Source organism: Thunnus maccoyii, chromosome 9 (assembly GCF_910596095.1).
Source record: "Thunnus maccoyii chromosome 9, fThuMac1.1, whole genome shotgun sequence".
Taxonomy (NCBI): domain Eukaryota; kingdom Metazoa; phylum Chordata; class Actinopteri; order Scombriformes; family Scombridae; genus Thunnus; species Thunnus maccoyii.
In genome coordinates this window covers 15,959,678-15,978,523 of record NC_056541.1, presented here as the reverse complement: position 1 = coordinate 15,978,523, position 18,846 = coordinate 15,959,678, and the positions used below count along the sequence as shown (strand labels likewise).

Genomic DNA, 18,846 nt, shown 5'->3' with positions numbered 1-18,846 from the left:
ACCTCTCGCCGACACTTCAGCAAAGTAAACTAGTGACTAAAGGTGCTTGTTTACATTGAGAAGAGCATGGAGGCCATTCTCTATAGGCCATGCACAACAGAGCCGGTCCTTATCACCAATTTGTCCAGACAATCTAGCAGTTGACCCCCATCTCCTTCTCATTGACACTGAAATATGGATGTTTTCCTGACACAGGAAATACACCTCTCCCTCATGCTGCTGTACACCTTCCTCTCGCTCCTCAATGCATTGCTGACATGCAGAGATTTAACAAAAACTTGTGTAAACAGCACAGCACGGGGCAATACCTGAAGTAATATTGATAATGATAAGAAACAAATAACAGCCTTAAACCTGAACACTTACCAAACAATCGCAAACTCAACTTAAAGACCAGAAAAAGCCAAATGTTTGAGATGTTTGAATTCTCAGGACAAATCAACAAAGAGATCAAGAGGGTGACAGTTTATAGTTAATCTAAGCAACACTGAGTCTGTACTCATCTTTATCACACTTTGCACCTCTATCTCTATAAAATGTCTTGGTCTCATAGTCACCCCAACAGATTAACTGCATGCACACACACACACACACACACACAAACAGAGGATAAAGGGCTTTTGTACCAATCATCTTCCTCTATGATTAGTTTATCTCAGAACCAAGGGATGAGGATTGTGCTCTCATGTATCGGAGCACTTGATGTCCTTGCCAGATATTTGGGCAGCATCCTAAGTGAGCAGATGTGCCTGTGAACCAAGTGCTGCTCCATCTTTCTCTCTTTTTTTCATGCATTATTATATAGGACCACCCACCAGAATCTCAACAGTATGGAGTCAATGACAGTCACAAGTTGAAACAAGTTGAACCTTAACATAATCTTGCAGATCATGTACACTACATGATTCTATTCAAGCTGAAGGTACACTAATCATGCATCACTCAGCTTTTATTCTCCCTGTTTTTCCTTCTTTCCTTGGGACATACAATGGCAATGAAACAGTGAGACACCCAGCTGTATTTGTGTTCATTTAGCCACATGAGCCAAAAGGCAGGAAGATAGATGAGAACAAAATCAGAGATAGAGGAAGTGTCTGAGAGAATTTTTTAATAAAAACTGAGAGGATTAGAAAGAGGTTCAAGGACTAATTACTCGAGCTGAGCTGCTTAGCAGCCAGTAGTGGGAGACTGCAGCTTGTGTAGTGGAGTTGTGCTACTTTGGAGCTCTCAGATTTTATGTAACTGTATTAATTTGAAACAGCTTTACTGAAAAAAAATGATAAAGGCTAAGCAAAACCCTTCCCTGTATGTATAAGAGATACACATTTACAGATCATCTAATGACTACTAAATTGTATAATTAGACAAATGCAAATTAAGTTAAAAGAAAAGAGATTATCATAATATCCTAATAAGACCACATGTATCTAGTCAGTTGGGACATGAGAGAAAGCAACAGACATCAGCACCATGAGTCACAAAATGAACAAGCGACTCTGTTGGCCAGCTCAGAGGCCAGTTATGAAGCAAGTTAATCAGTCACGCAGTCACACAGCCAAGGGAACAGGCAGCCAGCGATTGAACTAGCCAATCAGATAAGAAGATATCCAGCAGTCCAGTCAGTCAGTCAAAAAAGGCAGAAGTCAGGGATTAAGCCAGCAAATTAGGCTGTACTGATATAAGTGGAAACCAGTAGTGGCCTTGAAGGTTAGGAACAATACACCAAAAATGTTAAGCATAGCAACTTGATTGCAAAAGTGGCAGCTGTGGCTCAGGAGGTAGAGTGGGCTGTCACTAATCACAGGGTTGGTGGTTCCAACCCCAGCTCCGAAGTGTCCTTTGTCAAGGCACCGATCTCCAGATTGCTCCCAGTCAGGTTAACGCCTTTCGTGGTAACTTGTTGCCATCGATTTGTAAGTGACTGTGAATGGGGGAATGAGAGGCAAAATTGTAATGTACGTTGGATAAAAGTGCTATATAAATGTAGACCATTTACTAAAAGCTTAGCTGTAAAGTAGTGTAAATTTTGACCTTCATTTTGAGAGCAGTCGGAAGAAATAGAGAAATGCTGTTTGCCCCCAGCTACAGGGAACGCAACAGAGAACGAGAGAGGAAGCAGGAGAGACATGGTGGTAAGAATGGAGAGCTACATTGAAGGGGCACAATAGGGTGCCTTTGAAGCTCTCAAACTGGCATCCACAAAAGCCTCTTCATGCTAGCTATGCCTTCTTTAGAATCCATAAACATGCACACGTGCAAACAGAGACTCACACACAAATTCAGACACACTCCTAATTTTGACTGGAGTTTTCAGAAGTGGTACTATAAGAGAACATGAATGGTGCCTCGAAAAGCGCCTTGAAGAGGAGCTCCTTTACTTGAAGTCCTGCAGAGAAGAATCACTGTAGTTTCCTTCGCTTGTCCTGGGTGGACGCCAACAAAAGCACAATTACCTTATTGTAATAATGTCTGTTGGCAACTGAATTAACAACACAAGAAGTCAGTTTTATCTGTATAGAGATATTCAACCTGATAAATTCAGCTGGCACTTAAACTGTCAACTCAGCGGCATGATTTCTGTCTATTCAGTGCATGTTCTTTTAAAGATGGCAATGTCACTCACTCAGTGGCAGTTGTTCAGACTTGACTGAGGTTTTCTGAGCAGCAGCGTGACATTTAAATGGCTGCTTAGACATAGACCTCTAATATACAGCATGCATGTTCATCAGCAACTTATTTTTCTTTGTTGTCATTCATTCTCATGGTGCTTTTGTAGTCTGTAAAGGGAAAGTATGTTTTTTGAAAAGATATGTGTGTATATCTTGTATGTATATATACTTCAATCCTGTATACTGGCACATGACCCATGACTCAATCTCTCGTGACTTGAATGGTTTGCTGACTGCCTGTATTCTTCCTCTGTGGTGACATCCATCTGGGCGCATTTCACTGTATGAAAGATGGTTTTGATAGCACACAGTATGAAAGATGCTTCCAGTGGTACAATACATTATAAGAGATGAGTTGATAACACAAGACACTGTCTGAAAGAACCCTGTTTATATATTAGTTTTGATAGAGCAGTGATATGTGCCTGTTGTGCATATTCAATATCCTTTACTTAAAAGAAATATATTTTTTAATCACTGCATTTTCCTGCTGTTGGATGATCTTATCATGGATTTCAAAGCAAGTTACACACTTATGAATCATACACTCGTAATGGCAAGATATTATACAATGCTGCAGTATATTACAGTAATCTAACAATTCAACCTGAATGTTATTGACACTATTGACACCTTGTTCATTAAAGGTACACTGTGGAGTTTCTGATCTCTAGTAGTGCTATGGAGCTGTTTTTAATGGGCAGGTTTCTGTTTTGTTTGTTTTGTGCACACACACAAGGAAACACATACATGCTTGTGGGTGACGCAAGGTATTGGTAGTCCTACCATTTGTTTCACACTGTTCCAATGATCTACAGATGGCTGTAATGTGCTAAGATATGCAGCAATGTGCCAGCAAAGGCAAATAAGAAAAAGACTGCAAGCTAGTAAACATGGATGTAAATAATTCAAATACTTTAAATGCTTTAAAACATAGGCTTTGCAGATGTTTCCTGAGGAAGAAAATACATTCAACACTTCGGTTAGACCTCAAGAATACACATAATATGTTTTGGTGACTAAAACTCAGTGTAAAATATGTCAGAGTAGTCCTGTGCACATCCACAAAACCTCAGTGGGATAGATGCAAAAATCAATTAAATAGCAATACAAGGACTACTTGCACACTAGATCAAAGCTCCCTTTGATTTAACTAGCAACGTTTCAACCAACTCCTTGTTACACTCAATGTAAACATAACTTTTGCTTGTTAAAAAGAAAACTCCACATGGCACCTTTAACGTGAACGACTGCATAGAATAAGACAGACACTGACTGCATGTCAGAAACCTCAATTATTATACACTTATTTATTTTGACAAAGAGAAGTTTCTGACATTTTGGCATCTTTAAAATCAAAGCCAGTCCTGTCTTCAAATAAACCATGTTAAGGGCCTTTTCAACTCTCTTCTCAATGTTCAGTTAGTTTTATTGACCCTCATAAATCCTATTGTGGCACCCACCAGCCACAGGTAGCGGGTTCAAATGCTGTGAAGCAAAGACGGACAGGGATAGCTCGATAGTGTTGACAGGGTTATCACACGATCTAAAAAGAAAACAATTAAATCAAAATAAACAAAAAAAAGAGGAAACACCAAGGCAGTGGTTCACTAGCAGCTATAAAGCAAATCCTGGTCCTACCCTCATAAACAAACACTCAAGGAGCTCTCAGAAAGGTGGTCCATTAGCACCCTCCTGCTACACCAAGGCAAGACGCCTCCCAGACACTGAGAATGACGCAGGAACATCTGCAGTCCCAGTCAGCATGCTACCGATATCACACACCAAACTCAGTTTACTCTCATTAGTGGTGTTTTTAACCCGCTGCATGTGGTGTGCCAACCCTTCGGAGAAGACAAAGCCCTGAATGAAACCCACAGCTTGCCAACAGGTGCCCCTCATCACCCAATCACTGTCAGTGCAGTCACCTACAGGTCCAGCTAGAGCAACTGCCCCCACCGTCAGTTCTACCTGGCTACACTATCTTACAAGGATGTTACCACTTTGTCTTTGTCTCTCTCTCACACACATACAAACATACAATTAGAAGACAAAATGACTTTTTCAAAAAGTATGTTGTCCTTGATCTTTATTTGATTTAGATGCCAAAAGAACTATAAAACAAAACAAAAGTTTGCCCACCTTCAAATTTTAGGACATTCAGATGTCAGAACTAGCAGGGTCATTTTCCCAGCTGTATTATATATTTTATAAAAGTCACATGTGCAGCCAGAAATCAACATGAAAATTGTTCTGAGACTTGACAATAGATTTTCTCTGGTAACTTACTCGGTCTTCTATGGATATTGCCAGTATGAAACCCTAAATCCCGAAATACCCTCTGCAGGTGGAATGGTCACGTTTTAGAAGCTATTGAAGTCCAAGGTACTGCAGTCACGGTTTGGCATATATTTGGACATTTTCTGGCAGCCCACATTATGAGAAAAAAGCATCTGTTCCTGCTGGTTGCAGTCATCCTTGGAAAAGATTCAGTTTCATTTTCCCACTGGCAAATCCACAGTAATTTCTCATGAATTGTTAATGCATGAACTTTATCAAAAACATTATTTACATATGTATTATACTTTAATTGATAAGGCTGTATTCTAGTTTTTCTTTCACTGAAAAAATATTTACCACAAACACATATACTTAGCATTATTTTATATGTATTTGTAAAGTTTTCAGAGTGGTTTTACAGAGTGGAAGAAAGCAGTTAGAACATAGAGACAGCATCGGTCTTTGCCAAGGCAGTACTGAACAGGTTACAGCTTAGGCAATATTTTCTGATCTGTCTTGAAAAAAGAGATCAATCTCAGTTTTATCAGACTACCTTATAAAAATAACTGACAGATGAATTAATTTCATAATCACTGTAAATGTGACTCTCTGTGGAGAAATCACTCAAAAAACTATAAAAGATAAACAAATTTAAAAACAACAGAACTGAAGCATACTAAAAGTATACTAGAGATGTGCAAACATACATAGAGATTATTTGAACTGAGTATAGAGTACAGTACTACACATTATTGCACCTTCAGGCTTGCGGTAAAACCTGTTGTCAACTGCAAATGTATTGCCTGAAAAAGATACAGTAACCCAGAGAGAGGGAGAGGGAGGGCGATAACAAATTTTAATTAAATCAAATGTTCTTAGCAATGCAGACAAGGCCTGAAAGGAAGATAGGAAAAGCAAGGATACCATGGAGAAAGAGAAAGGGAGTGAGATAAAGGTAACACGGGATTACGTGGGTGTCACATGTATTATTGAGTCTCGGCTGGGGGAAGTGGAAGCGAGGAGAGCATCTGTTGGTCTGAGTTGACACAGCAGTGATCCCCTGCTACAAGAATGAATGAGGTTAATTTCTAACAGACTTCAATAAAGGCAGTGAGGAAGAGCTTGCAGGCTGCAAATCAGTCTTCACTCTGTTTCCCATTTGTGTGTATGTTTATATCAGGTGTGTGTACCTAGATGTGTGTAAATGCATTATTGCCAATATGCTTGCATATACAGAATGTGTGCTAAAGCCGAAGATAAATGTATGCTATTTTCCATCTTTGTTAATGCACAAATAGATTATTTTGTGAGGGCCAGGGTTAGAGTGACATTTCTGAAGTTAATAGAAAGCTGAAGAAATTAGCTTTTACTGTAGCACAAGATTTCAGAGGACAAGGCCACAAAAGCTGTTTATAACACAAGGCAGGGATATAGAGGTTTTATATTTAAAGATGGACAAGCCCCTTTTCATTGCAGTGTCCTCCAGGCAGCATTAAAGTCTTATAGGAAGGCCGGATAAGTATTTTCACATTCTGTTCAGATTGATCAGGCTTAAAATCATTATTCATTGCAATTTATTGAAATAGCAGGTTGCGTCTTTTAACTTGTGTCCCAACAGTTATGCCTGCAAGTATTTTGAGAGTGATTTTACATTAAGACATTTCCAGAGAAACAGATATTCTGCACATGGCATGTTTACCTCAATGTACCAAATGTTATCTCAATGATGTGGCAAAGATTTTTAATGTCGTTCTAAAACAGCACAAATTCAATTCTCTGCAGTTTCTCCCACTTTATTCCGCCATGAGAAGATCAGATCTGTGCCAGATCTGTTACTCCAACCATAATCTTTCAGGATGTGCTTTGCTGTTTCAGCAGCTTTTTCTCTTGCAGCAAAGAGTTTGCTTGTATGTGTTGATATGAACAATTGTTTTTTTTTTGTCTTTTTGGTGTTACTGCACAGCTGGTAAACACTTCTTTCTTTTTTCTCTTTCTTTCTAGGTGGAGAGGTGCCCTACACCACTCTGGCGACGAGGATGATGATGGGTGTTTGGTGGATGTTTGCTCTAATTGTCATATCTTCATATACCGCCAATCTAGCAGCCTTTCTTACCATCACACGCATAGAGAACTCTATACAGTAAGTATCCAATAAATTTAGTTGTTGTGTTTTTCAAAATGTTCCCAAATTAAAATCAAAATACCAAATTAAATGTCAAAATACATTGTTGGTCCATGTACTCCAGAATGGCGCATGCCTATATTGACATATATCGGCAGGGTATACATAATTTGTATGTAACTTTCAGATAATGTAAATCACAGTTAAAAGTAGAGTCAGCGATTCTAACCCAACACACTTTTTGTCAAATTCAGCAAATATCTCCTCACAGTCCGCTTGCTGTCCATTCTGACAGACAGCTGCTTCTGTGGACAGAGATGCTGAACGCAGGTCGAGTGAGAAGTGAGCGTGTGGATGGACTGTTGTGCTCAGATGAGATGTTTTTTTTTTCTGCTTGTGATAATGTGTGAGAGGAACAGAAGTGAATCTGCAGCTGACGCATCGCTCTTGATCCCGCCATATTTCTCTTTTGGTCATTGCCTTGGCAATGCGTATCCATGAATTTGTGGGGCGGAGTTTCTGAAGGAGCATGAAGGGAGGGGTTATTTGTTTTGGTGTTTAGTTCAAATATCAACAATCTTTCTCCAGAATGACTGACTCTACCTTTAACTGATGTGACAACATTATGGTTAAGGTTTGGTTTTGTTTAGGCTCAAAAATAACTTGAGTTTAAGAAAAGATTATGGTTTGGGTAAAAATAAGCACTTTGTTAAGGTTAGTGAATAGCCATGTGGTTAAGTTAATGGCACAATCATGGTCATGGTTTAAAAAAAAACAATATTAACTCGTGGTTGGAAATGGAAAAGAGATCCCTGTGTTAAAGTCTGATGTTTTGTTGACCCATCAATTTCCCTGACATCCTCCCCTGCTGACTTTGTCCACATTAATGTCGCCTCATTTCCTCCTTTGCTCCCATAATAATTACTACAGTCTCTAAAAGGGCTTCTGTCATTTGAACGTCAACATAGAGAAGGTAATTTTGGGGCACTTGCTGGAACTTGTCTTGGGAGGAGAGTCTCCTAATTTTCTGAAATATTGACATTTATGTTGGGATACAAGAACTGAAATCCTCCAACTATTACATGTCACCATTTATTATTATATGAAGTTATACTGTAAAGTTGCACCCCACATCTACACAGATGCACAAGCCCCATAATACAAAGGCAAGTCCAGGACACAAAGTTGTGCATGCAGTTATGCATACATACACACGCACATGGTAACTCACACAATTCACCAAAGAGTGTGAGTACAGTTGTGTTTCTAACACACAGAGACACACTGTAGTCTTCCTCAGTGTGCTCGATTGTTACCCAGTCTGGAAATTCAGTCTAGCAGGCAGGTGTAATGCATAAAAGGGCAACACACACATACGCAATAATTTCTCTACCCTTTCCTTCCTCTCAATCCTTTCTCCCCCCTCCTCCTTCACCTCATTGTAGGATAGTAATTTCCTGTCAGCCTCAAGTTTGGCTCTATCATTGTGTGTGTGTGTGTGTGTGTGTGTGTGTGTCCAGTGATGAAGATAGGTAAGATAACGAAAAACGGAGAGATACAATGAGGCAAAGTGAGGAAGAAAATTAGAAGAGAGGGCACTTTTGGATGTTCCTGTCAGGTTAGGGGCAGAAAATGTGTTATGGCAACTGGCAAAGCATTCTACTCTCATTTTGCTAACCCCCCCCCCCCCCCCCCCCCCCCACACACACCCACACACACACACAACACACACACACCCATACACATACACATACGCACACTCACACACATATTATTTCCCCAAGCTCTGTGCCCTCTGTATCTATCTTTGTGATAATATGTTTGCTGCTTCTCTCCTAGTGGCACTAGGAAACGCTCATCTCTCATTGGACTAATCAGCATGCCGAAGCATCCGCTATGCCCGGCAGTGCCACAGTTAATTGTGCTTGGCTTTGGAATAAACAGCATTTATTTCTCAAGATCTCATCACTATCTGTCTCTTAATTTGTTTCTGTCAGTTTACCTCTCTCTTTCTTTTCTCTCTTTTCCGTATTTGGCAGACCTCCTCCTTTTTTCTTTCTTTTACTTTCGTCTCTACTCTTTCCTCCCCTCTTCTTCACACTGTCTGGTTTTAATTCTATTTTTCATCTTTTCCAAGTACTTTTGTCCAGTCCCTTGGAAAATGTGCAGAAAGATTTACTTTTCTCACCCCCTTTTGTCTACCCTCCCTTTTTTTTTTGCTTAAATTTGCTGTCATTAGTTCGCTGCCTCATTCAGCATCCAATGAGCTAATTAAGGATTTCCATAAATTTTAATGCATTATCTTTAATTTGTTGACTCTTCTGGGGTCATTAGTGGCATAATTACCACCTAAAACAGCAGCACCCACATGGCCTTGAGCCTCCAAAGATGGGTGGTAGGGTGAGTGGTGAGAGGAAACACATCCAAAGTAAACTGAGAGATGAAGGGAGTATCCAAGCGAAAAAAAGGGGACTGTGATGTCACGATTTGCGTGTACTTTTATCTGATAAATACTTGATTAACATATTACGCAGACTGAAGAGTGAATGCATTTGTAAGTGAGTGAAAATGAATTAGTCAAGTATGGAAAAGAGCAAGCAAGTGAATGCAGGGGCAGGAAAGGAAGAGGAGGCTGGGGAAGGATGGAGGCATTGCTCTTCTTAGCGTCTCTGTGAGCTGCCAGGACAGACAGGGTTTTTAAGTATTAATGCCCTTGTTTCATCCTGGAAATGAAATAACAAGTGAGCATTCAGAACCCTCTCTGGACTATTTCACGCTTGGATGTTTTCCCTCAATTTTAGTGTGAATACTTTAGGAAAACAGCGAGGGACGGCAGTGGATAGAGGCAGAGAGGGAGCAAGAGAGAAGCAGAAACAGACAAAACAGGATGATTATAAAGTGGAAATAAAGAGAAGGGAGTACGTGAAAGAAAAGATGAGGCAGATTAAGAGGAAAGGGGGAGGAGAGAGCCAGAGGTTAGGAGCTAGAGAAGGGAACTTAAAGAGGGTAGAGAGATTGAGAGTGAGAAGAAGCATGGAGAAACTGAGAGAGGGGAAGGGTTTGGGTCATGGCGATGAGTCAGAATGAGAAATGGATTTTTGAGGGGTAAAAAAGTGCAAAAAGAGGCAGCACCTGTAAAGAGAAGAAAGAGATGGAGCGGAAGAATTGGTTGGGATGGGAGGATGGAAAGACAGAGAGAGTGTTTGAAGATAAAAAGCTTCTTGGCCCAATCTCACATAACAGATGTCATATTTTATGGTTGATAAAGATTTCCAATGAAGTCAACTAGATGTTTGTATGCATTTGTGTGTGTGTGTGTGTGTGTGTGTGTATGTATCTTAGCCTCATAGCGGACCTCTCAACTCTCAGGACAGTTGAGAGGTCACATTGGTCAAACTGGCACGAACTCTTTACTTATTTAAAGCCTCATGAGCATCATGAACTCATGAAGTCAAGATTGACTGTCACATTGTTGCAGTATCACCCTCTATTGGTGAGAAAGGAACTATAACAGCACTGTCCCTTGTGTAGTTTATAGACGCCAGTATTGGACAGAATTATAAAATTAACGTTTTCACAGTAAAGATGCAAGTTAGATAGCTAATAGTTAGTTAGCTAATAGCACAGATCAGACATTAATCTCTACTGAAGACGTAACAACACATAAGGCAAGGCAATAAAACTACAATTAAATCTTAACTGCACCTCTAAGTACTTAAATATTATAATACATTCTAAGAAAACTAGCTTTGAAATGAAAATGTAAGTCACAAATTCATCTTATATTTACAGTAATCCAAATGTAAGCAAAACTTAAGCAGCTTTAAGATTTAGCTAGTCTACTCTGGATCATGACCATGTTTAGCTGCTGCACAGCATCAGTTGTTGAAGGAAGAGCTATGACAGTCAAATGGGTGACAAAACCCCCAAATCACTACAGATGCTACAGATGCTAATTTAATCTATAAAATGTTAAAAGCAAATAATTAAAAATAATTATAATAAATTCACAGAATTCTTCATATCATGAATGTACTTTAAATGTCCAAAACCCCAAAAATATTAAGCTTAAGAAAAGACAACCAGGCACTAATTTTCATTTGCTTTAAAATGGACTTTATCATCAAAATCAAAATAGTTGTTGATTATTTTTCTGTGGATTGATGATAAATCAACATAATGTTGCAGCTTTGAACTGATCAAGGCTCGACTAGCTATCCCCAAAGTAATTTTCCTCACAGAAATCATCTTTGTCCTTTGGCATCTGAAGGAAGAAAAGCCGATTTGTTGAATCTCCTCAAATGCTTGTGGAATACTTTGTGTATTAACCTACTTTAAACACCTAAGTTGGCATAGCAACGTAAGTCATCCCAGCATGAAAATAAATAACAGATTTTTAAAAAACGGCTAAAATAACAAATACTGACTGCTATGTTCTCCTCAAAGGTTATACATTTGTTTGCTTTGCGAAAAACAAAATTTGCCTTCCTCACAGCAAAGAATATGACTGTGTGAGTCCTTTAGTTTTCTACAAAGATAACCAGATGACCATATGTGAAGACACAAAGATATACAAACACAGATTACATGCACAATACACTGATGAACATGGAATTAAGCAGGTCTCTGTCCTGTGTGTGTGTGTGTATGTCTCTCTCTCTCTCTCTCTCTCTCTCTTACACACACACACACACACACACACACACACACACACTTACACTAACTATTTGTCACAGGACACATTCAGCTTCTGTTCACTCCATTTACTTGCTCATTGAACTGCTTAGGGGGAATATAATTGGTTGCAAAAGGAGCTAGCAGAGACACATGAGTGTGTGTGTGTGTGCACACACTAGTGTGTCATACAAAACATTAACAAAAGACAATTAAGTCTATAGTTCATATATGCTTATCTCCGTGAGAGAACACACACACACGGAGTAATCAATCTGAGTTATGGACAGCCATAAATGAAGACAGCCACTGGCCGTGTTGTGATTGAAATGAAAATGTCTCATCCACCTCTTCTGCTCTCATCTTTTTTTATCCACTTCTCCTTTAAATCCTCAGCTGTAAAATAAAAAAGAATCCCTTTGTATTTTCATAGAAATATAGTAGTTCATATAAAATAAAAATTATATTACAGTAGCTCACAGCTCCTTTTCAGGATGTTCTATTTTAGAGGTATCAAACACACACACACCACATAATTCCCCTCTAAAATTTTCAGTTTTTGATTTTGTTTTTCTTTGCAAAATTAGCAAACTTGGCAAACATTTATGTAGGTCGAGCTTCAAGCTGACTTACCTAAAACAGGCGTAAAACAAACTTCTTTTGACAGATGCTATGGTATAGGTTCAGTCACTGTGGATATACTGGACATTTGTGTTGTTTCATCATTATCCAACTTCTTTTCTCATCAGTGTAATGAATAATCAATGTGTAAATCCTTTTAAATCTGGAATTTTTTTTGTGTGTGAAATCTAATCTCAATTTTAAGGTTTCCCCAGACATGCCATATTTCTCTCTCTTGCATGCATTCACATACCATCAAATAACAAGCTGGGAGTTGCAGTCCAATTCACACAGGGGGGGATCCTGGTCAAAGAGTGTGCTGACAGGCCTAGATATTCTTGTGGGAGTTGGTTGGGGAGGGCAGATTATTGAGGCCAAAGATTAATTGACAGTAATAAAAGATTCATGTTAACGGCAAAGTTCATTAAAATCTTCAAAGCAGTTTTTTAAAGCGGGTCAGAGAGATAGTTGAGGAGGGCATGAGAGAGAGAGGAAATGCAAGAGCTGTGACCTTCCATAAAATGTGTAAATGTGTTAGCTTGTGTGTGTGTGTGTGTGTTGTATTTGTGTGTGCGCGCGCACGCATGTGTTTCTGTGTATGTGTTTGTCTTTGTGAGTGAGCATCCTTGTAATAATACAAACAGTACCTACTTATTTTTATACTTATTTATTTTACCTTTATTTCACCAGGAAGTCCCACTGAGATCAAAAATCTCTTTTACAAAAGAGACCTTGCTAAGGTCTACAAAATCACAACATATTTAAATGCAACATACACAACATGATATACAAAAATTCACAATAAAACAGAAGAACAGCTATTCAAACACAATGGCCTCTCAGGAAAAACAACTACATGCCTCCAACACCACATTCTCCATGATGCCCTTAAATTCACCAATGGATATACATGTTTCCAATTTTAGATCTTTGCAGATTATTCCATGCCCAAAGTGCATAGTAGGAAAATCCAGTTTTCCCCAGATCTGTCAAAACCCAGGGTACATTAAAAACCAACCGTTTGGAGGAGCGTAGCTGGTAACTACCAGAGCTGAGACAGAGAAGGGTACAGAAGTAAGCTGGAAGTTTACCCATTATTGCTTCATAGATAAAAATATACCAGTGCTGTTGTCTGTGAGTGATCAATGAAGTACAACCCACCAAGTCATAAAGGATGCATGGTGAGTAAGGGACTTTGATTAGTAATGAAACGTAGAGATGCATGCTACACTGAATCAAGGCTCCATAAGATCAGGTTTGTGGCCCTCTGCATGGACACATTGAGTTCGAACTATAAAATAATTTCTGAACCATTTGACAGCCTTAGGACTGAAACCAGCACTTCTAAGTTTGTTCAGCAGCAATTGGTGGTCCACTGAATCAAAGACCTTAGATAGATCCAAAAATAAGGCAGCGCAATGCTGTTTTCTGTCCAAAGTAACGATAAGATCATTAGTCACAACCATAGCAGCAGTACTGGTACTGTGGCCAGTTCTAAAACCAGACTGAAAATCACTTGTTGTTATCAAGTAAAAACTGTTTTGACTGTAAATTTACCGAGGATTCAAGGATCTTAGCTAGGACTGAGAGTTTGGAAATCAGATGGTAGTTGTTTAACTCTGAGGGGTCTCCACCTTTAAGTAAGTGGAGAATATAGGCAACTATCCAGATTTTAGGTATTGAGTTGGACAAAAGGTTCTAATTAAAAATATGAGTAATGGGCTCAGCAATAATATCTGCCGCCACCCTTAAGAGATAAGGATTATCTTGACCTGCAGACTTTTTGTGGTCAATGTCATTTGAGCTGTCAAATATAGACCCAGCACAAATAAAGTGCTTGTTAAATTGGCTGACCATGGCAGCTTTGTCCTTTATTTAGTCTGAGCCAATACCATGTGTTCAGGGAGGCTTGAAGCAACATGAGTACCTGAAAGGATTAAATATATTTCCAGAATTTTGAGGGGTTATTTAGGTTCTCTATAACTGACTTTAGATAAACTGATCATTGAGGTGCATTTGTTCCTTAGGGCTCTAAACATAGTCCAGTCAGCAGAGGAGTGTGAAAATCTAGCTTGGGCCCAAGATTTATTTCTTTAACAAATTAGCCCTGAAAGGCTGTCTGAATACCAGGGATTGTCCCTACTGCTGGTCCCTTAATGGGAACATGTTTATTAGAGATAGACTGGAAAATTGAGTGAAAATATTCCCATGCCAGTTCAACATCCATAATCAGACTGCTAAGGTCATTGTAATACAAATCATGCAGGAAAGCCTGCTCTTCAAAGCTTTTAAAATATCTTTTAAAAATTATTGAAAAGATCTGACGCACTCAAGAGGGTAATACATTTAAAAAGCCTTTAATATTTCATGGCTACTTAGTCATAGTTAAAAACATGCATTCTTGACTATCTTTTAAAAATGAAATGGGATTTTACCTTGGGGATTTTGTATTCCTGACACAAGCAGTTGCACAATGATCACTTACATCATTGCAAAGTATGCCAGTTGAGGTGTATTTGTGAGATGTATTTGTTATAATTAAATCAAGCAAGGTAGATTTATTTTATGCTATAGTATTTGGCCTTGTTGGTGCATTGATGAGTTGCCCAAGGTTTAAGGAGTCACACAGTTATTTAAAACAATCTGAGGTCCATGAAAGCCACTACCAATTTAGATCAAGGATGAATTCAGAATCATTTAATTCATGTAAAATATCTGAAATAGATTTGAAAGCATCCTTTGAGGCAGACAGGGGTCTAAAGCAGCCAACCACAGTGATATGAGAATCCTTTGTTACACCCACTTCGATGGCCAAGACTTCAAGTCTTCAAGTTAATCAACTGGGATTTGATATACTGGCAACTCTGCCTTCTTTACCCACCCGATTAGTTTGAAACCATCAATAAAAATTAAGTCATCAGTTACCAATTTCTTGAGCTGCGTTTCGGGTAGAACCATTAAGTCATATTTGTCGTATTTGCCCAGATCTTGATCATATCCATTTTAGTTACAAGACTTCTAACATTTAAATGTATAAGACCAAGGCCTGTTCTACTTTTGAAATCTTAGAGAGTGGGTAAACATGGGTAGTAGGCCAAGGATTGGGCTGAGCATTTCCAGACAACATCAATAAAAACATAACCATACATTGCAATTTTACTTTCACAGAAAATGATTTATCAGGACCGCCATCACCTACAAACTGTGAGAAAGAGTCCTCCAAGATGATAAAATAGTAATTTAATAACATTAGATTCTGAAGATATAGGATCTCGTTGATTTGCACTTGAGAGTGGTAAATCTTCAGTTTATGAAGTGGACTGATTGATGATATGACTCAAGAATTCTCGTTGTAGAAGTTGAGAGTTGTCTTGAGTGTAGCAAGATGAATTCACTCTCCCTGTTATGCCCTTTCAGTTCATTTAATCCAGGGTTGCACTGAATAAGTGTCAGGAATGTAAAGAAATATATAACTTAAATGCTGTTTTGTTGAGGACAGACCAGGTGTCAGTGTGGGGTCTTAAACTTGTATTTTTCCCCATTGTTAAATCTGCTTTGTGGGTGTAGTACAACTGAATTAATGAAGTAAGATACTGTACACTTGTTCTTCATTAAGCAGGACATGTTGAGTGTTTTTTTGTTCATGTTTTGTTTCACAAATGTGTGTCTCTCAAATCATGGGTGGTATGTAGCAGCCATTTAACAAACAAACAGTAATTAGTTCCTGTAATGATTCTCCATTACATTTCTCAGCGGCCAAACTGTTTGAGAGGCAACGCAAGCACTGTTGCATTATAATTAACAATAGCTTGTATATTCCCCCAGAGGTGCCAGTTTATGGGTAAGGGGTACATTGGGAGAGAAAGGAATAATAAGAGAGAGAGGAAGAGATAGAGAGAGAGAGAGAGAGAGACAGTGAGATGAATAAGAAATAGTACAAAACAGACTGACTTGTGTGTTTTTTCATTTGCTCTTCCTTGTTAATATCTCCCTTCTTTAGTGCAGTTGTACAGTAGATTTAATTCCTGAGCCACCTGGTTCAGCACTGTGAACTGAGTGAGTACTACTGTCCAAACTGTTTTCCACCCCCCTTTTTCTCATATTTAATGGTCATGGCCAATTAACATTTTCTGTTTTTATTGCATGTCATTTAAATATTGCTCCCAACTCCCACTTTTGGCCCAGGATGGGTTTAGATCCAAACCATCCATTAAAAGGGAAGGGATAGTGTGAACCACAAGTGTGAATCACTCAAAGTTATGGGTGTAACAGTACACAAAATTCAAGGATTGGGTATGTACCTCGGTTTTGGGGTCATGGTTTAGTACGATTTCAGTACAGCAGAAAAAAGATGCGGTATTGTTTCTCTATGGAGATAACGGAGCATATTTTAACAATAGTGTTGCTCTCAGTCAGTGTTATGGGTCTCTTGTTTGTCATTCTGATGGCAGTGACACTACAGGGTAACCAGGCTACCTTGGCTAAGCCGGCTAGCATACACTCATGAGCCTGCTACAGCTAAGTGGTGTGCTGCCAAAATGCTCTGGGTAAAACTTGCGCTCTAGAATTATTGTTCCACATGTCGGACTAAGTGGATTATTAAACTATTTTGACAGTAATTGTTTGGGTCAAGGAGTGTATTCTTCGTATGACTGCATGCAAAGAACTGTAACGACTGTACTGTGAAGATCTGGGACAAATACACATACCGTTACACCCCTACTTAAAGTGTACCATCCATGGCCCTCTTCCTCAGTCACCTAACTAGTAATACTAAAGGTGCCTTTAGACTGTGTAACAACAACGGTAGTGTAAATTTATTGCATGTCACATTGTGAGAGAGACGAGACACCTATAATAAAAATCTTGGCACAATCTGTGTCAGACTGTACAATATCAATTTGAGGCATGTCAGATTGTGCACTGAATGTATAGTGAATCATGGCACTACAATGTAAACAGAAAAAAGTACATGAAGGCAGAGGTACATCATTAGCTCGTGTCATCCATCTGTGCCACTCATATGTTTTGAAAATGCAGCAAAATCACACAAACTTAATTTTAATTTCACCTCCAGCCTTTTGGTTTTTGTGTGCCATGGATGTCTGAAGGAGAACAAGTGTGTTTTCCCCTAAACTTTAATCAGAAAACTGCACTTAGGAAGTGTCACACTGACCAGTGTTTTCTGACATATTCTGATTGGTTGGTTTGTAGACATGGGTTGCAGCAGTCACATTATTAGAATTTGGCTAAGCCGGCTAACATACACCGATGGGCATGCTACAGCTAAAATTTTTGACACTGTCAGAATTTTGCCTCAGTCTGTCTTTGGTTGTCAAAGCTCCAAATGGTCGTCGATTGACATGTCTCGCAGTGCGTTCTGGGACCACCGTTTTAGACTGACAACCAAAGATTTTACCAATTTTCTCTCACGATTGTCAACATTTGTCTTAGATAGCCCAAAATCTCACAGTGGAAAGGAGCCTTAATATGATAATGAAGACATGGTCATACACCATGTTTGCTTGTGCAAACATCAGAGTTCCCAGCCAAGCAAGAAGCACCACTGCTGGGGATTCAATCAAGGTCACTCCAGCTGTGACAAAGTTTTTTCTTACTTGACATTACTAATTGTAGTATTCTCATTTTATCCAAATGTGCACTTAGAAATAATGGTATAGTTTTAAAATATATGTTAAGATATATACTATAGAGACTGCAAAGTAGTGTGAATGAGTAGGAGGTTAAAACCTTGTATTGTGACATCGAACAAACTAGGTCTTTTCGAGCATACTCCGGCCCTTATGTTTACGCACACTCTGACTTCCTTGTTCACAGGACAAGCAAGGACAGTTCTTGACAGCAATCAGTTGAATTTCATCACTATCCCAAACTGCCATGGCCTACATTAAGGGGAGTCTTAACTTACTCTTGCATCTGTGTGATTACTAACTCTTTCCACCATTGTCTCTCTCTAGGTCTCTCCAGGACTTGTCCAAGCAGACAGAGTTGCCTTATGGTACGGTGCTGGACTCTGCAGTATATGATCAGGTGCGCTCCAAGGCAATGAACCCCTTTGAGAGAGATCCTATGTACTCCCAGATGTGGCGGATGATAAACCGTACTGGAGGTGCTGATAACAATGTTGAAGAGTCAAAGGAAGGCATTCGGAAGGTAGGTTTTTACATTTTAATCTTTAGTTTTAGTAAGTTGTCAGTTTCTAAACAAAGGTACTTAGACACATGTAAAATAACTGTTGATAGTAAAACAAAAATTGGTGTTGAAGGAGTACTGTGGTTTTGAGTAAAGGGGTCCAGTTGCGAAGCGGGGGCAACACCAAAGCAATCATTTATTATACAAAGCATTCAGATTCAGGCCATAATTTGCCAGCATTTAAACTTGTCAGTTTCGACAACACATACTTTGAGCTGCATATTATGATACGAAAAGTGCTATATAAATTATTTATTTATTTATTTA

At 39.0% G+C, this 18,846-nt stretch overlaps 1 protein-coding gene across 2 annotated transcripts in view; it reads left to right on the top strand.

Moving 5' to 3' along the window:
• The window catches only part of grid2 (glutamate receptor, ionotropic, delta 2), a 554,413-nt gene that overhangs the window by 463,069 nt on the left and 72,498 nt on the right, over window positions 1-18,846 (top strand). For both annotated transcript variants that reach the window (XM_042421919.1, XM_042421920.1), the window contains 2 exons: window positions 6,951-7,089; window positions 18,345-18,540. In XM_042421919.1, the coding sequence (XP_042277853.1) occupies window positions 6,951-7,089; window positions 18,345-18,540 (335 nt within the window). The remainder of the gene's footprint in view (window positions 1-6,950; window positions 7,090-18,344; window positions 18,541-18,846) is intronic.